The following is a 13,206-nucleotide window of genomic DNA, read 5'->3' on the forward strand; positions in this document are numbered from 1 at the left end:
CGTTTAAATAATCGACAGGTTAATCGATAATGAAAATAATCGTTAGTTGCAGCTCTAATAGGACACAAAGAAACTTGATTATCAGTTTATTAGGAACTCTTAGCTCGTTGACACTGGTTCAGTCGTTTTAGTTCATCGTCATCGTCGTCATGGTGACGATTGTAGTAGTAGTAGCTTTAGTAGTAGTAGAAGTGTGTGTGTGTGTGTGTGTGTGTGTGTTTGCTGAGTAAGGATGGAGGAAGCTCCTCGTTATCATCACTCACTTCCTCTTCTCTCCTCCGTCCTGTTTCTGTCCTCTCAGCTAAAATCTCTTCATCCTCTTCCTCTCTCTTCATCCTCTTCCTCTCTCTTCATCCTCTTCCTCTCTCTCTCTCTTCCTCTCCTTCTCTTCTTGACCTCTGACCTCTGACAGCTGCTCTCAGTCTGATCCATGTTTCACCTTCACAGAATTCAAATTATTCTTCGTTACCTTTAATCGTCGGTGCAAGCTGTTTTAAGAACGGCGGAGCAGAGCCGTGAGCTGCTCAGAGCTACGCTACGGAGGCTCATTATGGGATTTCTTTGTTGGTTTCCCTCATCAAACTCATCAAATACACAATCCAACAACTCCACAACGCTCTGGTGGACAAGTTGTGACCTGCACATTCACCACGCTATGAGATAATAACACAACGTTACCAGACAGAGTTGTTTTAGAGGGAAATACAGAGACTGCTTGATGAAAAACTGTCCCTGAAGGCAACGTGCATCAGAGGTTTTGCATGAATTTCCCTCTAAAACAACTCTGTGTGGTAACGTTGTGTTATTATCTCATAGCGTGGTGAATGTGCAGGTCACAACTGTTGCACCACTACTGATAATATTTCGATTTCCCTTCTTGAAGTTTTATATTGAGTCCGTAAATCTTAAGTGTGTTGCAGATGTTACATAACAGATTTGGTGTGAACGTCCTTTAGTGGATAATGAACTGGTATAGGTGAATATAATGAGCTAAAAAAAAAAAAGTTCAAATCTGATTTGAGGGGAAGATTGTCAGCCCTAATATAAACCAGATCTAGACCAGATCTAAACCAGATCTAGACCTGGTTTAGACCGCGGCTCCTTCAGACTCAGTTCTGCTGAGGCGACGTTTTTATTCAGTGAATCACGAGACGTTTACTGTCGTTTTATCAGCGTTGGAAATCTTTGAAGCTGTAACATAAAAAGTCTGCAGCTCGTAAAACTGTGTGTGTGTGTGTGTGTGTGTGTGTGTGTGTGTGTGTGTGTGTGTGTGTTGTTAAAGTTGCAACACACTCTGCACATGTGATTCAGTAACGGTCGAGTGTCGTCAGACTGATCCCAGTTCAGTTTTCTGTCATTCACTGGAATCTGTTGATGCAGTGATCAGAAGAAACGTGTGTGTGTGTGTGTGTGTGTGTGTGTGTGTGTGTGTGTGTGTCTGTGTGTGTGTCTGTGTGTGTGTGTGTGTCTCTGGAAGCAGCTGTGAGGTCACATGACCTCGGCCTCGTTGCTGCTGATCGATCAGTTTTAGCTCCAGCTGCTGGTTTCCTGTCTGACAGGCAGGAAGCAGGACACACACACACAGACACACACACACACACACACACACACACACACACACACACACACACACACACACACACACACACACACTTCTTCTTCTTCTCTGAAAGGTGTTGAGTCTGCACATCGACTGTACAGATGTGTGTGTGTGTGTGCGTGTGTCGGACAGTGAAGGCATCACGGTGAGATGTGGTGACATCTAGTGGTTGGTTTGGAGATTACACACACACATGAATATAACACACACACACACACACAGATTTAGTTTGTGTTTGATTGTTTTTACACTTCACACAGTTTTTTCCCGTCTTCTGTGTTGGTCAGTGAACGCATCGTCTGCTCTGCTTCAATAGAGACACTGAGATCAACATAGAAACACATCAAAGCTCCAGACTCACATTAAAGGAGTTATTAATACATGTTTTATTTTAGTTTCACAGAGGAACAAGAGTCACAATCATCAATGAGTTGATTGTTCACTTTGTTACATAATATATGTTTGTCTAATATAGTTTTTTATATCTCTATATTTACATATTCTACTTTTTTATTCTACTCTTCTACCGTATATATACAGTATACATATATGTATATATACACACACAGTATATACTACGGTGGCCTGCAGGTCGTGTTTTACTCAAGTCCATCACTGTCTCCAGTCCCAGTCCTCATAATAACCATGTGTCTTGATATTTACATTCTTCCTCCTCAGCTACAAAGAAAAGATGATTGGATGTAAAATCTAAATCATATTTAATGTTAAACACAGTTTGTATTGAACAGAAGAATCACAGCACAGAACCTGCTGAAGTTTTAGTTTTAGTTTTTCATTAATAACAACTGTTTTCAGAGCTAAATGAGAGGAAATTAGGCGAACTTATAAGGTTAACATGTCTAGAGAGGGCTTTTATTTTGAAAATACTGTTATTTTTTTCAGATTTTTATTATTAAGAATGAGTTATTATAAGTAGAGTTTGACTTTGTTTTCATTAATAAAGCTCTGTCCTCTCTGTGTGCAGTCAGAACCAGCCAGTCTAGCAGCTGAAGACATCAGCACCAACTCAAATGGACCCAAACAGGACCTGCTGTTTGACGACGACCCCGAGGACCTGTTCGCAGGTACACACACACACACACACACACACACACACACACACACACACACACACACACACACACACACACACACACACACTAGTGGTTGCACAGACTAGTCGACTAGTCGATTAGTCGACTAGTCGACTTTACTGCTCCACAATGACGTTTTCAGCTTGACGTCGACTAGTCGCTGATCATGTGGTAGTAGGCTACAAGAGTAGCGGCTTGAAACAACAGCTGAGTGGCTGAATGAAAAAAATACGAGCGCCGTCAAGCTGGATAGAATGAGATCGTACCAGACAGGAAGTCGGGCACAGAAAAGGCGAGAGAATCCGGTCAATTTTCAAAATAAAATAAAACGATGATTAAGTTTGCTTGTCCGTCTATAGATATTTGCCAGTTGCGTCTGCACACAAGACACATCCATAGGCTACATACAGCGCTAGAGACAGACCTGTGTGTGTGGAAAACCGAGCAGATACAGACGGGTCGATGTTTGACCGGCGCGGAGAGAGCAGGAGAAGCTGCTGCCTGACACCAGCCAAGCGCGGCGCGACGCCTAAAATCCACTGGATGCGGAACGACTCCGAAACGGGTCCGCTACGGAACGGCTGCGTACTCCGACTCCGTCAACTCACACCGGTTCCGTCCGTGATGTTGATTGTTGCGGCTCCGCCGCACAGCGGGAACACGTGATCTCGCGATAAAGCAGGTTGTAGTTTCCATAAAGTGAACCACAAAATCAAAAACAATTAATTTAATCCAGAGGAGGAGTAGAGAAACAACTTGGTGCTGACCTGACTTGATTTTACAATCACTATCTCCTTGTCCATGGTGTAAACTGGGTGAAATTATGTCTGAAAACCTCCGAGCTGCTGACTTCAGGCCGGTCACTGCCCATTACAACGTTTTCAAGGTGTAAAGCAGGAAATATGCTCCGCTGTAAACATGGTGTATTTTATTTTGAAAATTAACCGGGTGTTTTATTTTGTAATTTGCCCACGATTTCCTGTCATACACGACCTGCTCTGTGCTGCTTGATGCGCCGTGCTCCGGCGTCCGGCAAAAATAGAAGCTCTGCGTATCTTTTGCGAGGGCTGCCGGATGCCGGTGCCGTTCCGGACCCACGACGCAGCGGACCCGGAGTCGGTGGACGCTGCCACGGTGATTATAATTAATACGTAACGGCTCCGCCGCCGTACGGGAGCGGATCTGCAGCCGTTCCGCATCCAGTGTATTTTAGGCGTGAGGCGCTGCGCTTCCGCGGGCAGTGTGTCCGGGCTGCCGGCAATTAAAAAAAAAAAAACTCCGCTCATATCGACGACAGCTTTACGTCGCGCACAACAACAACAACCAACAACAGCAACAACCAACCATGAAAAAAGTGTGAGTGAGGAGGACTGTGATGGTGACGAGGCCTGTGTGTCGTTTTCCTCCATAATTGTTTAACGGACAGTAGCTTCAGTATCTTTTGCACTTGTATAGGAGTGTGTTACAAAAAAACAAACTGATTTACAGCTTGTTGTTTATGAAGCTGCTGTTCTGTGGACTAATTTCTGTGCATGAGCTTCTGTCAGTGAATACAGATTGTTGCAAAGCATTTCCCTCCTCCTGTGATTTATGATGGGAAAAATATGAATGACGTCATCAGCGACTAGTCGACGTCGACTCGACTTTCATAACATTAGAGTCGACTTTTAAAAACCTGAAGTTGTGCAACCCCTAACACACACACACACACATGATGAGTGAATATATTTTGTTTGGATCAAGATTCAAGATGAAATCTGACTCATAGTTTCAGTGTTAAAACTGATAAAATAATTCTGTCTGTGGTTCGTTATGGGCTGTGGCTAGAGCTGCAACTAACAATTATTTTAATTATCGATTGATCTGTTGATTATTTAAACTATTAATAGATTAGTTGTTTGGTCAATAAAATGTTGAAAAATGTTGAAAAACATCAATCAATGTTTCCCAAACCACAAGACGACATCCTCAAGTGTCTTCTTTTGTCCACACACTGCAAAAACTCAAAATCTTTCCAAGAATAAATTTTGTCTTATTTCTTGTCAAAATGTCTCATTTCTAGTCAAAACTAATCTCTTTCCACTTAAAATAAGACTCGTCACCTAAAAATTAACTTGTTTTTAGATCATTTTCACTTGTTTCAAACTAAATTTCAATTGAAATAAGTAGAATAATCTGCCAGTGAAAGCAAGTTTTTTGTGCTTGTAATAAGAAAGAAAAACTTATCAGATTTTTCTACTTATTTCAAGTGAAAATCTGCTTGAAAGAAGTAAAAAGTGTCTAAAAACAAGCTACTTTTTAAATGTGATGAGTCTTATTTTAAGTAGAATGAGATTTGTTTGGACTAGAAATAAGACAAATATTCTTGGTGAGATTTTTAAGTTTTTGCAGTGTAAACCAAAGAGAGACTCAGTTTATTGTCATAAAGGAACAAAGAAACCAGAAATATTCACAAAGCTGGAATCAGAGAATTTGGACTTTTATTCTTTAAAAAGCTACTCAAAACTACTTAGATTATCAGAAAAGTTGACGATTAATTCAAAAAGCGATTATTGTTTGATTAATCGATTAATTGTTTCAAAATGAGTTCACAGCAACGAATTGGGAAGAAAAGAACGATGAACAAGTTCATCTTTGAAACCGTGAACGTCGCTCAAGATTTTGAATGATGAACTATGAACAACAGGGATGCAAACAGCGCGCCGAAAAGCGAAACTCGCTTTTTTCATGACCAATTAGGTGACTTGTGTGAATCATTCAGATCCGAAGAGTTTTTGTTTTGAGGGGGGGGGGGGGGGGGGGGGTCTCAGCGTCTCAGCTGGGGTCAGTAAAATGTTTTTCTAACAGGCTGACAGTGACAATCACGTGAAACTGAGGCGAACTCATTCATGGTTTCTGATCATACTGATAACTGCTGACCTCCAATGTTGACGCGCGACGTGCGCGCTCGTTACCCAAAGCGGCGCGTATCCGCGTGCAGTCGGTACGTACATTACTGTGTCAGGCAGGTGTCTCCCACGGAGCTCTGCCCCGTTTCAGAGGTGAAGGAGAGACGTCGCCTCCGCGATGTAGAATGTGTTCAATTAAAGTGAAGGCTATGTCCATTACACACTTTTAGGCCTTAAAATGTCTTAAATTTGTTGAATTATTGTTTTTTTCAAGTCTTAAATAATTTTAGACAGGTCTTAAATTTTCTTATGCCCACCATGGGCGAGCATTTCACTCGCATTTGCCCCTAAAAAAAAAGACATGTGTGAACCGGGAAAATCACAAAAAAAGCCTGCGATTGGTCCAAAACTACAAATCCCACAATTCTCTGCCTCAACAATAACAGTAGTTAGTGTAAGTAAGAGAGAGTGGAGCTGTAGGTGAAAAGAGGAAACAACGCCACGTCTGGTCCTGTTCTATGTTGTTGGTTCACACCGTAACCGTTTATTCGTTACGTCCGCGGTGTAAAAGGCCGTGACGCAAAGACGCGGTTAGGCGCGAGACGCGATTAGGCGCGAGACGCGGTATACGCGACTTTTTTTTTTTTGCGACGCTACACGCGATTCTTTTTGTGCGACGGGACCTTCGCGTCTTCGTCCTTTTCATCGTGTTTGGCGGGAAGACCCGCAAGGGGCTTCCCGCCAAACACGAGGAACACTTTTTTTTCGCTCGAGCTTTTACGCGCAACCAAACGCGAGATACGCGAGAAATGCGATTTATCGCTCGTTTTGACTCGTGTCAAAAAAAAAATTCACGAGCCCGCCAACAACTTTTTTTTTTTTTTTTCAAAGGAGGTTCAACTGGACTTAGTTATTTGTCTAGGAAGACGTTTCACCTCTCATCCATGAGGCTTCATCAGTTCATGTAGCATCTGACCAGGCTGGGACTGGTCCAACTATCTGGTGTGGAGACTCAGTATAAGTCCAGTTGCTTTCGATTTAACCTCCTTTGAAATACTATGACCTGGACAAAGGAGAATATGCACAGGCCTACAACAACATTTCTGCTCTCACCAACCATGGTTGAGGTCACAACGCTGCTGTAGCTGCTCTGCAAGTCCGAGACACTGAGGCCAAACGCCGCCGTCGCTTCTGGTCCATGAAGCGAGTTCCGGGCTGATGAGCTACAGAGACTGAGCAGCGCGTCGCTGTGTCGGACTGTTTGTTTGGATTTAATGAAGAAGCTGCACAGAGTCAGGTGAGCAGAAGCTAACCCCCCCTCTCACCGTGGAGCCGCTGCTGTCTCACAGCCACCACCGACCCCTAGAATAAAACACCACCGACCCCTAGAATAAAACACCACTAAGCCGTGGACGGTCGCTGCGTGGATAAAATGCTGACGACCAAAACAGCCGCCACCAGGTCACTGACTGGAGAGTTTTAAAGTCGGCACATGAACGCAGCTCAGACCGGCCGGTGCCTCAGCGCGGTGATCAGCAGGACGCTATAGCCTACCCAGTACCGGCCAGCTCAGTACAGAGGGGGGGGGCGATAACGTGACGCACAGTATACTGTTATGAGACACATTATGCATCCCAACTGTCTTTTTTTTTAGAGGATTTTTTTTTTACCAAGAATGCGCCCAAAAAAATCATGATCCAGGGGCCAAAATTCGAAACAAATATATATATTTTTTAATCATAATTCTCATAATTCTCCTGATGTCGGTTTAATGTAAACAGATTGCGCTGATATGCGAGAGTAATGTGACAGCGGGGCAGAGCTGCAGCTGCTGTGCTGTGATGGACCTGATCAGACTGGTGGTGGTCCACAGTCAATCAGTCCCAGATCCTCCACCGTCAGCAGATCCCCCGAAAGCCCCCGCAAATAATACATCGACAAGCAGTTAAGTGGCAAGTTGCACCTTTTCGTCGGCTTATTATTTGCGGATTATTATTATATGTCAACAGTAACATGTGCATTTGTTTGGGTTGCTGCAGATGTGCACATCAGCTGACATCGCCGGTAAAAGAGAGAGAGAGAATGAGTGTTGTCTCGAAAAAAAACAGTAAAGGAGAACTTGGACAAGTGACTGAAAAGACGCGTGGTGCGTAATGGGGACACCAGGCAGCTGGAGCGGACCGCGGTCACGGTGCGGCCGCTCTGCTGCTCATCAGTGTGTGCGACAACTCATTCATGGTTGTCTCTGATTACACTGGTAACAGCCTTCCTATTCACCTCCAATGTAGACGCGACGTGCGCGCTCGTTACCCAAAGCGGCGCGTATCCGCGTGCATTCGGGGCGACGGCGCCGCCGTTTCCCCCCCGTGCATCATGTCCGTTGCTGTGTCAGGCAGGTGTCTCCCACGGAGCTCTGCCCCGTTTCTACGGTGAAGGAGAGACGTCGCCTCCGCGATGTAGAATGTGTTCAATTAAAGTGAAACTAACACATTATATAGGCCTATACTATATGTCCATTACACACTGAATGGGATGTTAAATCCCATGTCTTTATTTCTTCTGTTTATTTTAATAGTAATAATTATGACTAACATTCAGTGAAGACCTAAAAATCAGTATCTCCAAAATTGAAATATTGCAATGGTTTTTATTTTTTTAAAGCATTTTTAATCTAGAAATGTTGGCCTTCTGAAAACTGTCCATCTATATGCACTCAATACTTGGTTGGGGTTGAACTACTGGAAATGGACTTTTCTGTGATATTGTTAATGGTGAGCCCCCCCCCCCCCCCCCGCCAGACAATTCCTCTCTTTTTTGGTCCTGACCCGTTTGCATCCCTGTATGAACTGAACGAGGTCATTTTAAAACACCCCTCCCTCTCTCTCTCTCTCCCTCTCTCTCCCTCTCTCTCTCCCTCCAGAGGCCACGGAGGAAGTGTCCCTGGACAGTCCAGAGAGAGACGTCCTCCTGTCCGACGGCCCGTCCCCCGCCATCACGCCCATCACGCCGCCGAGCTCCGTCATCACGCCGTGCTTAGGCCACGCCCACGACGACATGTTCACACACTCCTCCTTCGACGAGGTCACCGTGTTTCTTCTTTATTTTGTTCTTTATTCTTGAGTCAATAAAGTTTTCCAGTCATCATCATCATGGTAGATGGATAGATAGATAGATAGATAGATAGATAGATAGATTGATAGATGATAGATGGATAGATAGATAGATAGATAGATAGATAGATAGATAGATAGATAGATAGATAGATAGATAGATAGATAGATAGATAGATACTTTATTTATCCCGAAGGAAATTCAGTTTCTCAGCTGCACAATAAACAACATCATTCAACATAAAATAGTAAAAATTAGTGCATTGAGAGTAGAATAAATAAAAAACAATAAATAAACAGCCCATGGTAATAAAAATGCAGGGTTGTCATGGTAACAATGTTTTTCCCCCTCCCTCTCCGTGCTCGGTGCAGATCGAGGAGGAGGAGGGCGGAGACTCCTTCGACATGAACATATCGGTGTCCGACCCCGAGAAAGTCGGTGAGTATGTGAGCTCTGACATCATCACTAACAGCCACCATGGTAACCATCGGTGAGGTGGTTACCGTGGTTACTGCAGGTGTTTGTTTGTTTTTTTCCTGTTGGTTATCCTGGTTTAATTTAGCCTCAAGTCGACTGTTCGAAAGCAGGTTAGATTTATCCTGGTCAAGTTATTATGGTGATTTATTCTCTGCAGCTATAGCCTTGCTCCAGACCATAATAATAACAGCCAGGCTTACAGTTGATTCTGTTGAGTCATTCTCAATGTGTTTCAGACAGTTTTTCCATGTTCTTATGTAGCCTACATATTGGCCTGATTTATAAACAAACTAAATACATTTACAAAAATAAAAAAAAACATGAAACATTTACAATATTTATATTAGGCTTCTCTCCCCCCATAATTAGGCCCATTCATGTTCTTCTCACACTGAATCTGTGCATCTACCAGCGCTTCTCATAAAAAGCAATGGAACAAAAAGAGCAATATTTTTATAAAATATGTTACAAAATAAATATATATGCCTAAATATTGGTTGAGGTAAGAAGATAAGAATAAAATTAAATGAGTTTGAGCACCTTCCAAATAATTTATACACCTCATCTGAACATCGTTATCAGCAATTTATTGAAGCACCATCCTGCATAATGTTGTTATATTTAATTAAAGCAGAAGTAAGTGATCCGGTGGTTTTGGCTAACTTCCTGTCAGCAGATGGAGTTAGCAGTCCCCGCCCTCGTCCCTACGTCACCACATTCACGCACAGAGAGGACCGCCCCTTTATGCCGTTCTCTCTCCTCATTGGATAAAAGGTTGTAGGATACAAGGAAAGTTTTCTCCTCGGCTTACAGCAGAGCAGAGTGACTGACAGACCCGTGTTTCAGACCAAACACTCTATAGAAGTGATTGCTGTCGGAAGATATAACTATTTAAGACTTATATTAACACAAAAATATCGCTTACTTCTGCTTTAATTTTCACCTGTTGCACTTTTGGCCACGTGTATTTGTGCTGTATGAACTTTCTTTACTTCAGAACAACCAGTTAAACCAGAATGGACTGATGAGACTTTGTCCAACCTGGCTTTTCCACTTATCCTGGATTTCTTTATTCTACACAAACAGGCCTGTTTTCAGTAGTAAATGAACTGAAAAGACCACGTTTCCCATCAGCCCCCTGGTCTGCATGTGCTCCTCCTCATGTGTGGAGCTCCACCTGCAGGCGGCAGCGTGTTACTGCAGGACACAACACACACACACACACACTGAGATGACTGTGTGTGTGTGTGTGTTGAGCAGATGATAAATGAACTGGTCTGTGTGTAAATATGAGACAGTAAATAAAACAGGAGGACATGAAACCAGTCGATCCGGTCGGAGCTGCCCGGGTTTAAACCTCTGTGTGTGTGTGTGTGTGTGTGTGTGTGTGTGTGTGTGTGTGTGTGTGTGTGTGTGTTTCAGGCGACGGCATGAATGCGTACATGGCCTACAAAGTGACGACCAAGGTGAGATACAGAGTTTAATCTGAATGATCCTTCGACATCGTCAGCAGCATCATGAGGCTCATGAATATTCATGTTACATGTTAATTATTTAGAAACACGTTTAACACCAGTGTGTTTTAATTTTATTCATTGTTTAATTTATGTTTCACATTATATTTATCTGTTGAGAGAATGGGCCTATTATATTATATTATATTATATTATATTATATCATGTTATATTATGTTATATTATATTATATTATAGTATATTATATCATGTTATATTATATTATATTATATGATATTATATTATATCATGTTATATTATATTATATTATATGATATTATATTATATCATGTTATATTATATTATAGTATATTATATCATGTTATATTATATCATGTTATATTATATTATGTTATATTATATTATATTATATAATGTTATATTATATTATATTATATCATATTATATTATGTTATATTATATTATCTTATATCATGTTATATTATAGTATATTATATCATGTTATGTTATGTTATATTATATTATGTTATATTATGTTATAGTATATTATATTATATCATGTTATATTATATTATATTATATTTACTGTATATTATATCATGTTATATTATATTATATCATGTTATATTATATTATATTTACTGTATATTATATCATGTTATATTGTATTATATTTACTGTATATTATATCATGTTATATTATAGTATATTATATTATGCTATATTATATTATATCATGTTATATTATATTATATTATAGTATAGTATATTATATCATGTCATATTATATTATATTATTACATATTATATTATATTACATCATGTTATATTATATTATAGTATAGTATATTTTATCATGTCATATTATATTATATTGTATTATATTATTCCATATTATATTATATTACATCATGTTATATTATATTATAGTATAGTATATTATATCATGTCATATTATATTATATTATATTATATTACATCATGTTATATTATATATTTAAAGCCCCTCCCTTCTCTCTCCCTCTCTGTGTCTCTCGTGTCTCAGACCTCCATGTCTCTGTTCAAGCGTGACGAGTTCTCTGTAAAAAGACGATTCAGTGATTTCCTGGGTCTGCACAGTAAACTGGCCTCCAAGTACCTGCACATCGGCTACATCGTCCCCCCGGCGCCGGAGAAAAGCATCGTGGGTAAGTTGGTGAAACCGTCAACCGGACTGTTGCATCACATTACATCTAACAACTGTTTTCAGAGCCTTTATGTAAATAAGAGCAAACTGACTACAGAATTATGTGAAGAAGTACATGTCTGTGGAGAGGGCTTTTATTTTGAAAAGCCTGCTATTTTTTTTGTAAATTTTTATTTTTAAGAGTGAGTTTTTGAATATTTTCATGAAGAGTAAAGTGGGCGGTCGTTTAGCTCAGTGGTTCTCAAACTTCTTTACATCAAGGACCTGTAAATTGACACAAATTAGACCACGGACCCCCATTGGACTGATTTTGAAGCAAACACCAGAAATACACAAATATTTGTTCTGAGACTGAAGAACGTTACTTTTTTAGTGTCAATGTATACATTGACTAAAAAAGTCAATGTATACATACTAACTGTCGAATATTTGGAAACAAGTTTCGGGAAAACCTGGTACAATTTCTCCAAAAACATATTTAAAAAATATTTCTAGAAAAAAGTTGTAAAAATGATCAAAAAAAGTTGGAAAAGAAAATTGTTAAAAAACTGGTAAGATTTCTAAAAAAAAAAAAAAAAAGTTTAAAATGTTTTAGAAAAAAGTGGTAAAAAATTCTCAAATTTTTTTTTTTTTTAGAAAAAACTGGTAATATAAAAAAAAAAAAAAAAAAAAAAAAGTTTAACATTTTCTAGAAAATAGTACGGAAGCCGAGAACGGCCACGTCCATAATATTTTTTTTATTATCGTTTTCTCGTGATAACGACTTATTATTTCGTTATCTCGAGATAACAAAGTCCGTTTTCTCGTGATAACGAATTAATTTATTTCGTTATCTCGAGATAACAAAGACCGTTTTCTCGTGATAACGAAATAATCATAGAATGTGTCGTTGACATGGTTGCCTAGCAACATGTTTCCCCGGTGCAATCGCTTCTGCTTACAGGGAAGTAGCAGCTGGTTAGCCGCTGTATGTTCGTAGCAGGAGGCTACTAAAGCGAGTCTGTTGGAAACACTACACATCTACAGATCTAACGTAACAGAAGAGATGTTTTCGTGGGATAATTGCCCAGAACCATGTGTAGAACTCAAATCAGTGAGCTGATTAATGTGATCACATCATCCTGACTTCAGCCTTCAAGAGCTGCCACTAACGTTAGTCTGCTCTGAGGAGCTGTCAACAATGAAGTACCGGTAAGTTACACTTTAACGTTAGTTTGTTTACTGAGCTGGGTTTATTTAAGGAGCTACCGGTTAGCATAAACACATGAGAGTTGACTACGTTATGGCAGCTTCAGCTAAGGTAATGTTAGCTAGTTGCTGCTCAGATAAAGCTCATGAACACCATGAACACTGCTGTCTTGCCAAATTAACATTA

At 40.3% G+C, this 13,206-nt stretch overlaps 1 protein-coding gene across 1 annotated transcript in view; it reads left to right on the forward strand.

Moving 5' to 3' along the window:
- Nucleotides 1-13,206, forward strand: part of snx2 (sorting nexin 2) — a 41,245-nt gene that overhangs the window by 5,242 nt on the left and 22,797 nt on the right. The window contains exons 2-6 of the mRNA XM_083978664.1: nucleotides 2,586-2,685; nucleotides 8,503-8,663; nucleotides 9,065-9,131; nucleotides 10,593-10,636; nucleotides 11,691-11,832. Coding sequence (XP_083834790.1) covers nucleotides 2,586-2,685; nucleotides 8,503-8,663; nucleotides 9,065-9,131; nucleotides 10,593-10,636; nucleotides 11,691-11,832 — 514 coding nt within the window. The remainder of the gene's footprint in view (nucleotides 1-2,585; nucleotides 2,686-8,502; nucleotides 8,664-9,064; nucleotides 9,132-10,592; nucleotides 10,637-11,690; nucleotides 11,833-13,206) is intronic.

The sequence above is a fragment of the Trachurus trachurus genome, assembly GCF_905171665.1.
Source record: "Trachurus trachurus genome assembly, chromosome: 9".
Lineage (NCBI taxonomy): Eukaryota > Metazoa > Chordata > Actinopteri > Carangiformes > Carangidae > Trachurus > Trachurus trachurus.